Raw genomic sequence first — 9895 nt, 5'->3', positions numbered from 1 at the left:
CCCCAGGAGCAGTAGACTCCGCGGGCCGGCGCGGCCAAGGGGAGCCTGGACTCAGACAGATACGTAGTCTCTCTAACTGCTCCTTGGCCTCCTGAGTCAGCAGTGTAGGGCCACCTGCGCTCTCTGGACACAGACCTGGCCCTGGTCTTGTTAAGATACTGAAGGGAAGGGAGGTGCTGGGGTGAGGAGGGTACAGGAGGTGAGGACCTCCATTACCCAGAGGGAAATCTGAGGTAGACACCACTGACCACAGGTCAGAAAGTGGAGAGTAGAGGAGTTGGAGCTCAGAGACGTAAGACTAGGGGTCCCCGGGCTCTGGATAGGGGGTGGAGGACAGGCCAGATACCCCTTCTTACTCCCTCCAATCGCTGCCTCTTCCAGGGACGCCCTCCGCCCTCCCGGAGGTCCTGGTCCTCTCCCCTCCCCCACGAAATCCTGCATCCTCTGCGGATTGGTCCCTGGCCTGCCGGGGGGCGGAGTCCAAGGGCCGTGACGTCACTGGCCGAGGTGGGGGGGCAGACGGCTAGAGGAGGGGGTGACGGGCCCCGGCTCAGCACCTCGGAGAGCTCCCTCCCCGGCCTTGTTTTGCTCCCGAATCGCCGCCTGGGGAGGGAGCCTAGGGGCCGGGCACCCGCGCAGTAGCAGGGGGATGGCCATAGAGGGGTCGAGGGGCCCCGATGGGCAGAAGGCCCAGCCGTGATCCGGCGGGGAGGCCGGGGTGCCGGGCGGGGTAAGAGGCGGCTGGCAGCGGCAGCAGGGGCTGCACATCTGGATGGAAGCGAGCTTTGTCCTGACCACCATGGCTCTGGGGCTGTCCTCCAAGAAAGCGTCTTCCCGCAACGTGGCCGTGGAGCGTAGGAACCTGATTACCGTGTGCAGGTGGGCTCTGCTGGCGGGCGGGGTGGTGTGGTCCGGGAGAAGGGTCGGGACGGCTTTGGAAGCCGGGATGAGCCTGCCTGCGGGAGGATGCACAGCAGCCGCGGAGAAAAGGAAGGTGGCACAGGGTTAAGAGGAGCGAGTCCACTGTCCTCTGAGGCCCAGACCGGGGACGGGGTTTGGAAGTCTGGTTCCTACCCTTCTAGGCCAAGCCAGGCCTATGCCCAGCCCGAGGCCTGGAGGGTGGGGGGTGTTTAATTGGTACTGCAGCTTCCTGTGAGAACCAGGAAGTGACACTGTGCGTGAGGGGGAGGGGTGGTGATGGTTGGCTCCCTTGCTGAGGACAGGGAGGCTGCCCTCCATGCATACCCTCCTTCCTGCCAATAGCCTCGCCTCTCTGGAGTGGGGCTTTTCTGGGAGATTTTCCAGTGTTCAAATCCTGAAGCAGAAATGGTGCCCTCCTTCTCTGGGCAGCTTCAACCTGTGGCAGAGTCAACAGGGCCTGGGGGCAAAGACCCTGAATTCATCCAGTGAAGGATGAGGGGTGCTGCCCTTGCCATGGGAAGGACTGAGGGCCCCCGCAGAAACCTGGGTCTCCTTGGTTCAAGGGGAGGAGATTGGAAGGGCAGGCCCACTGGTCCCTGAGGGTGGGGCTGTTGCAGTGTTGAGAAGATTCCCCTGCTTTCTTGGGGCCCACGAAGTGAACCTTCCCACTTCAGCCCTGCAGAGACTCACCCTCCCTGGCCTGCCCTGAAGCCAGGAATGCCATTAGCTCAGCCTCTCTACCTCAGCCCTCACCTATACTCATCTCTCCTTCTAGGATCCCCATGTCAGCTGCCTTCACCTGCAATCTCCCTGCTCCCCCCAGCCCCGTGCCACCTCTGAAGGCAGGGAGCTTCCAGCGCACATCTCAGCTGGTTTCCCTTGCCGGCTCCACCTGCCCGTACACAGGAATCATGCCCACCTGATGCCCTGGCTACTGTGTCCTCTAGCTCCTCCCAGGTTCCTGGGCACACACCCAACCACACTGCGCCTGTCTCACACCACTAGATCCCTAGTGCCTCGCACAGTGCCCAGCACATCAGGCCTCTGACAAGATGTCTGAAATGTTATAGAAGGGATGAGTACAAAGTGTAGACCTCTGCCTCCACCCTCACACCTCAACTTCTGCCAGTGTGGTGTAAACTAGATTTCTGCCTTTGGGGCCAAATGGTCCTACGTTCAAGCTCTTGCTCCATCAGTTATTAGCTGTGCAACTTTGGTGAAGTCTTCTACTCATTCCGGGTCTTGGGTGCCTCATCACCCCTATTATAGGTGTAACAGCCATGCCAAGGAATGGTAACGACATAATCCATGTAGGAGTCTAGCCCAATGCCTGGCACACAACAGCCCTGTCCTGATGACACCCTTCCTGTCCCTCTCCTCCCTCGTGACTTCCTAGGTTCCTCTTCTTTCTCTTGCCAGCCAGCACAGCTGGGTCTCTTGAGTGTGTGGGGAAGGGGGACCTCTCCTTGGCCTAGGCTGCAGAAGCAGAGGTTCTGGTGGATTGAAAGTGGGCTGAGAGCTGCAGTGTGAGAGATAGAGTTTGGGGAGAATCAGGGGCATGACAAAGGCTAAGAAAGCCCTCGGGCCTCTGCTGCCTCATCACTGTCACATGGTTTGCCTCCAGCTCCCAGAACAGGTCCCTTTAGCAAGCTGAGGTCTCCCCTGGGCCCTGGCCTCCCTGTCTCCATGGCAACCTGCAGCAGCCACGGCACCTCCTAACAGGGAGCACACCATGGAGCTCCCGGGGGTGGTGGCCATCCCTGCAGTACCCCTGCGGACACATGCTGCAGTGCTGAAACCAGCCCCGGGCCCCCACTGTGGTCTGACCCAGATGATCAAAATCGTCAGGGTGTGGGGGCTGCATAGTGAAGCCCAGATAACACCCTAAACACGGGCTCCTTCTGCAGGCCCAACCTTCCCATTAATGGCCCAGCCTCTCACCACCTCAGGATTACACACACTCACCTTCTAGTCCTGTCTGGGATCTGAACCAAAATTTAATGCGTCAGGTAATACTGTTCCTGTTTGCACCTGAGACTATGGGCCTCTGAGAGAGGAAATGACTTGTCCAAAGCCACATGGGTATCACAAGGAAACAGGACTTGAGTCCACCAGGCTGCCTCCCCCTAGTGCAACCCCAACACAGTCCTGGCTCTGATCTCATGCCAGACCAACTCTAAGTGCAAAGGGAAGGAAGGAAGGCCCGTGGACTCAGCTGGGCCATTGGCCTGAGAGCCAAGGAGGCCAGTGCCCCAGGGCTGGAGCACAGAGCGGAGGACAGAGGGCAGAGGAGGCAGGAGCTGCTTAGGTCCTTGGGAATTTGACAGCCACCAGGGGACCAAGATATAGCAGAAAGAGCAAGGGCTTTGGAATCAGACATACTTACTTGAATCCTCAGAAGCTGGGTGATGTGACTCTGAATAGATCAGTCGACACTTGGACCCTCAGTTACCTTATATGTGAACTGGGGATGATGTTGATGATAAGAGGAACTATTTCCCAGGACTGTTATAGTGATGGATGAGATGCCACTGCAAAGTATAGTGCTTGGCCAATTACAGGCCTTGATAAGCTTAGGGGGGAAAGGACAGTTTCAAGCAACCCCTGTATCTGCTCTGCCACCCACAACAGGGCAATAAGGGGATGTTGGGACCCGTGCCCTCAGCCCTGCCCCACACATGGCAGCATGGCGGGTGGAGATTGCAGGGGTTAGGAGTAGGGATTGCAGAGGGAGCTGGGGCTTCAAGCAGGACTGCAGGGAGGGATGGGGGCTGCTGGGCTCCAGTCCCTCAGCTCCACTGGCTTCCCCTGACTCCCTTCTCTGAGAAGCCAGGTGTCAGGGCCCCCAAGGCCCCTTCCACAGATCTGCAGCCAATGCTCCCTCCCACCCAGCCTGTCTGCCAGGCCCACACTCTGCACCTCCCCCAGCCCAGCTCTGCACCTCCTGGTTCTGGGCAGCTGGCGTGTGGGCGGCTAAGCTGGGAAGGAAAGGGGGACAGGGGGGCCTTGGTGTGCTGAGAACCCACCTGGTCACCATGCATACCCACACCCCATGTTTTCAGTGTCAACTCACAAGCCCTGGCACAGGTGACCCCCCCACTCCAGAAGGTACTAAAGGTAAAAAGCAGAAGACAGCACAGTGCAGGGGTACAAACCAGCTTCTAACTCCTAGCTGACCCCAACACACATACATAGAGAATGCCACTCCAAAGGGTGGGCAAGGAGGGGCTCCGGGACAGCCTCCGGCTCTAGGTGCCTGGACTTGCTACCTATTGTTTCATCCCCTCTCATACCTTGTTCCCAAAGCTCCCTTTCTCTGGCTGTCACCCTTCCTGTCACCCACTATGTCAATCAGCCTCCCACCTGCTGCCCTAGCACTCCCATGTCACAGCACCTCTATGGTCACTCTATTCTCACCTGTCTCCCACCCTCTTTCCCTCTGCCACCCGCTACATCCATGCTCTTCACGACCTCTTCTCTGCCCTTTGTCCCTCTCTTTTGCCTGATGCCCTTTCCCCGCCACCATCATTCTGTCTTCTCACCCGACACCCCCTGCCCCTTCTCCCTACCCTCCACCCAGGTTCTCTGTGAAAACACTGCTGGAGAAGTACACAGCAGAGCCCATCGATGACTCATCCGAGGAGTTTGTGAATTTTGCAGCCATCTTAGAGCAGATCCTCAGCCACCGTTTCAAAGGTGGGCCCAGGTTCCTGTTCCTCATTGCCCAGCCCTCCCAACCTCCACTCAGATCTACTCTGTGGCTTTCTGAACCCCATCACTGACCCTGGTCCCGATTCTGGTCTATGTACAGCAACTCATGCACAGAGTTAGGAAGAGGGGAAGGGGTCTTCTGGACATGCAGTTATATGGATGTGCCCTTTGTGTACATGCATGTGTGTGCACATATGTTTGGGGCAGGCACTATGTATGTGCGTGACTTGCACTTATGCATGTATGTGACCCATTACATGGGCCCTCTCTAAACTCCCTTGTCTCGCTGAGCCCCCTCCCTGCCCTGGCTCAGCCTGTGCCCCAGCAGGTCCAGTGAGCTGGTTCAGCTCAGATGGGCAGCGGGGCTTCTGGGACTATATCCGGCTGGCCTGCAGCAAAGTGCCCAACAACTGTGTGAGCAGCATCGAGAACATGGAGAACATCAGCACAGCCCGAGCCAAGGTGAGCGGCTTGCAATGGGCAGGACCAGAGCAGCTTCTCCAAGCTCTGGATATTGGGGAACTGCCTGCTCCTTGGTCCTCACCCTGCCATGGATAATGGGGAGAACAGCCACAGAAGGTCCAGGCCCAATGGTGCACACGAGTCCCTTCAGTAAAGGTGAGCATGCTTTCCAGGGCCGGGCATGGATCCGAGTAGCACTGATGGAGAAGCGCATGTCGGAATACATCACCACAGCCCTGCGGGACACCCGGACCACCAGGTCAGACCCTCTCAGTCAGCCAGACCACAGGTCCCAGTGTGTATGTCCATTACCTAAACACACTTTATCCTTAACTTCCTGCAGCAACCTTTCATATCTGGACTACAACTCCCGGCATGCACCTAGTTTCCCTCTCTCCCCGTCTGTCCACAGGTCAGCCTAGCCTGCAGTTAGGATACACACCTTTGGCGCCATCATCACCTCTTCCAAATAAAATTCATTATCTCCCATCACTTCCCAGCACCAGACTCACACATCTCTACCTTTAGACACACATCTGGACAAGTCTCAACTATGTGTCATTTTACTTGGCCTTGTTCCATGTCCTACAACACAGCCCTACCTATTGGGACTGCAGAGTCCCAGCATGCGGAGCTTCATTCTCTGCACTGTCACCCTTCCTGTCACCCACTATGTCAATCAGTCACCCAAGGCAGGGGCAGGATCACAGGCAGGTTGTGCCAGTGGGGAATGGTGTGTTTCCTCCTTTTAAGGATCTGGTGACTCAGTACTTGGTGGGAAACGGGTAGCTCAGGAGATTGAGGAGAGTCTATTCTCAGGGGACACACATTCTAATAGGTGGGAGACAGGTGATATTCCCAGTGGGCCCCAATCTGAGGGAGACACAAGACCCACACCTGAGGGATGAGCAGGAAGCAGATACCTCCTTCCTCTAAGAAAGGTTTGTAGCAAACCAACAAAAGAGATCCTGAGAGATGTGGGCTCCAGGGAGGGTGCTGCACCATAAGTCCCTCCACCACCACCACTCTCCACAGACGGTTCTATGACTCAGGAGCCATCATGCTGAGGGAGGAAGCCACGGTCCTCACTGGGATGCTGATAGGACTGAGCGCCATAGACTTCAGGTGGGGCCTAGGTGTCGGTGCCAGTGTGGTGGTGGTTGTGGTGGGGTGTCCCCACTCACGAATGTACACCCCCTCACCCCCTTATACCCCCTTCCCTGTGGGTTCTCTGTTCTCAGCTTCTGCCTAAAGGGTGAAGTGCTGGATGGGAAGACCCCCGTGGTCATCGACTACACGCCCTACCTAAAGTTCACCCAGAGGTGAGAAGCTGGATTGCTGCGGTGGGTACGGGCAGATCCCGGCCCGGAGGGACGGGGATGGGGCAGGGGGCAGGCACCGCGGCCCCCAGTCCAAGGGGCAGTGAGGGATGCACGGGCGAGCCTGCGGTGCCCACTGCTCCCTCCCGCAAGTTACGACTACCTGACGGATGAGGAGGAGCGGCACAGCGCCGAGAGCAGCACCAGCGAGGACAACTCTCCCGAGCACCCGTACCTGCCGCTCGTCACGGACGAGGACAGCTGGTACAGCAAGTGGCACAAGATGGAACAGAAGTTTCGCATCGTCTACGCGCAGAAGGTGTGCGCTGCGCTGCGCGGTGACAGGCAGCTGGGAGGGAGTGGGGTGGGCCGGGCGGTGCTGGGACCCTCCTCTCCGCCCGCCCGGGCTCACCGGCGCTCCGCAGGGCTACCTGGAGGAGCTGGTGCGTCTGCGCGAGTCGCAGCTGAAGGACCTGGAGGCGGAGAACCGGCGGCTACAGCTGCAGCTGGAGGAGGCGGCAGCGCAGAACCAACGCGAAAAGCGGGAGCTGGAAGGCGTGATCCTGGAGCTGCAGGAGCAGCTGTGAGCGTCGCCGCCCTGACCCCTGACCCGGCCCCCCCAACACATCACCCCAGGGAACCCCCCACATCGCCCCTACTGACTCCAGCCTCACCTTTCCTGATACCTGCATCCAACTCAACCAATCACCAGCATCAAACCACTGACCCCATCACTCTACCTGAAATCTCCCCAGGAACCTTTTACGTTATCCTTAACTAAGATCCTGGGACCCTTCCAAAAACCCGTCCCCACTTCATTTCAATTACCCGACATCAGCTAGAATGGCCATCCATCCAACATTATTCCAGGGGCCCCAACATTACTCACAAGGACCTGTTACTCAGCGACCTTCAACATCATTGAATTATTCTCTCTGATGTGCTACATACACCCACTGACTGTCATCACCCATGGTGACCCCTGACCTCCTACCCATCCCTGATATTTACCCATTAAACCTTCCATCATCTTATGACCTCCCAGCATGATTCCCAAGCTCGCGCCCCGCCCCCAACCACTAATTACATTTCAGGATTCCTACACCATTCTCCTGACTCCCACGACACCCTTTTCTCCCTCCAGCCCCCAACCTGAGGGCACTAATCCTTGTCACTTCTCTGACCCCCAGTACTCTCCACTGGCTTCTAGAATCTGCCCCGCTGATCCTCAACATTCGGTCCCCATTTCTGCTACCCAGGTTTCAACCCTAACCCCTCCCCCTTGCTGAGACTCCCTTCCCTACTTCTGTTCCCTCTCCCAGCCAGCCTGACCCCCACCTCCCCATCCCAGGACAGGTCTCATCCCTGGCGACCACGCTCCCCTAGTCCAGGGTTCCAAGGAGCTCACCACGTCCCTGGTCAACCAATGGCCATCACTGGGAACGCTCAATGGGGCTGAGGGTGTCAGCAACCCCAGGCTGTACCGGAGGTAAGCACAGCTAGGCTCAGCTTGGGCCTGAGTGCCGGTGCCTCCGAGGGAAGAGGGGCATGGGGGGGCGGTAAGCCTCTGCCCATACACCAGCTCTCTACTCTGTCACAGACACAGTTTCATGAGCACGGAGCGGCTGTCAGCTGAAGCCAGTCTGAGCTCGGACTCCCAGCGCCTGGGAGAGGGCAAGCAGGATGAGGAGCCCTGGGGCCCCATCGGTGAGCCCCTCCATGCAGACCCAGCATGCCTCCAGGAAGGGCTCAGGCCAGGCCTTGGGGCTTGTAGTCAGGCCCTGGTCAATTCCCTTGAACTCAGCCCTTCCAGAGAGGTTAGCACAGCGATTAAGAGCTTGGTTTGGGGTGTAGGGCAGCCCCTAGTGCAAACCCCAGCTGCGCCTCCTCTGGTGGTGGAGCTTGGTCAGTTATTCACATTGCTGAGCCTTCTCATCTGTAAAGTGGGGATGCTGATCAGTGATCACGTTTGGCATGTGGTGAGGGCTTAATGGCTTTTTGTTAAGACATCCTCAAGGGGTTCAAATGCTCGGGAGGTCTTTGCCTAATTAGCTCATATCTCATGCACTCTGTGAACCACGTGCCTGACCCTTGTCTCCCCCTTTTCTTTGGCTGCCAGGAAGCTCTGAGCCAAATTAGTGGCTCCCTTCAAGCGAATGCCCAGGACTTCAACGCATGCATTTTGTGTTGCCCTCCCCATGGCTTCATCTTGGTTTCCCACCCTAGTTTTCCTGGTGCCTGGATGTCATGTCTTTTCTAAAAACCACTGTACTGGATGACCCTAGATCTCGAGACGAGGCAGGCTATGAACATGTGACCCTGCCACACTGTTTGATTGTCCATGTGTCTGTCTCCCCACCAGACTGTGAGCTCCTTGAGGGCAGGGACTGTGTCCAGTCTGTTCTCTGTATCCCCAGTGCTTGGAACAGAACTGTGTGTTTAATAAATGGACAGAGAGCGGATGAACCTCGGGGAGACAGAAACATAAACTGACGATTACCATAGTGTTCCTTGTGCTGCGTATGGCACAGGCAGGTGCTTAACAAGGTTCATGGAAATGGCAGATGCTGCAGAAATGAGGCGTCTCCTGGTGGGGGGTGGTCTGATCCCAAGGCCCTGACCCATGCAGACTGGTTGGCCTGGCCTCACCCACCCTCTCTCCCCAGGGAAGGACCCCACGCCCTCCATGCTGGGCCTCTGCGGCTCCCTGGCTTCCATCCCCAGCTGCAAGTCCCTGGCGAGCTTCAAATCCAACGAGTGCCTGGTGAGCGACAGTCCTGAGGGCAGCCCAGCACTGAGCCCCAGCTGAACAGTGTGGGTTGTGCCAGCCCCACTTGCCAGGGCATAGACACCCACCGCCTTTCCCGAGTCCCCCAATCCAGGCCACCTGCCAGAGAACGCTGCCCACCCAGCCAGAGGTCTCTTGGGATCGAAACCCTTTGCTTCTGGTTTTAGCTTCCTGCCCAAGGAAGCAGGGTGACCAAGAGAAGCCGGTTGGGTAGGAAGGTGGGATCGCCAAGGCCACAGCAAGTCCTTGGGGAAGCTTGTTCCATTCTTCTGGTGACCGATGCCTGGCTGCTCCCTCCTGGGACTCTTCTTCACCATCTTCCCCACCCTCCTCAGGAGCTGGTGGCCCAGCCTCAGCACCTTCATCTCCCGCACCTCTCCTGTCTGTCCTGTATTCATTCCCTGGAGTCACTTCTTCCTCGGCCCCCAGCGCAGGGGCTCTGAGGGAGGGAATCAGGCAAATAAAAACCAGAGGACTGAGGGAAGCCTTGTCTGTGGGGGCTGGGACAGGACCCTGTCCTGAGGTCGGCAGGATATGGCAGAGCCAGTGCTGGGCCCACATGATGCTGCACCACAGAATCAGTGTGCGCCCCGAGGGAGCAGGCGGGTCTGAATAGTTCAGGAGTGGGTGACTTGTGTATGAAGCACCTGAGTATTAGTCCACCCAGAGCAGGACCAAGACACATAAATACCCC

The 9895-nt window shown here is 57.8% G+C and overlaps 1 protein-coding gene across 7 annotated transcripts; it reads left to right on the top strand.

Moving 5' to 3' along the window:
• The first annotated feature begins 500 nt into the window (after nucleotides 1-500).
• Nucleotides 501-9682, top strand: RUNDC3A (RUN domain containing 3A). Of its 7 annotated transcripts, none has more exons than XM_080679042.1 (12): nucleotides 505-879; nucleotides 4502-4617; nucleotides 4961-5094; nucleotides 5268-5353; nucleotides 6130-6219; nucleotides 6336-6416; nucleotides 6567-6732; nucleotides 6839-6996; nucleotides 7765-7902; nucleotides 8014-8120; nucleotides 9080-9177; nucleotides 9369-9682. In XM_080679042.1, exons 1-12 carry the CDS (start codon nucleotides 773-775, stop codon nucleotides 9642-9644), a joined length of 1557 nt encoding a protein of 518 aa, XP_080535168.1. In that variant the 5' UTR covers nucleotides 505-772; the 3' UTR covers nucleotides 9645-9682. The 7 variants fall into 7 exon arrangements, with proteins under 7 accessions (XP_080535174.1, XP_080535168.1, XP_080535171.1 ...); XM_080679043.1 differs by having other exon boundaries at nucleotides 507-879; nucleotides 4946-5094; XM_080679048.1 differs by lacking the exons at nucleotides 9080-9177; nucleotides 9369-9682 and adding an exon at nucleotides 8533-8879 and having other exon boundaries at nucleotides 501-879.
• The last annotated feature ends 213 nt before the right edge of the window (nucleotides 9683-9895 follow it).

The sequence above is a fragment of the Plecotus auritus genome, assembly GCF_963455305.1.
Source record: "Plecotus auritus genome assembly, chromosome: 7".
Taxonomy (NCBI): Eukaryota; Metazoa; Chordata; class Mammalia; order Chiroptera; family Vespertilionidae; genus Plecotus; species Plecotus auritus.
Note: the sequence above shows the minus strand (reverse complement) of the source record. Positions and strands in the feature narration are given on the sequence as shown.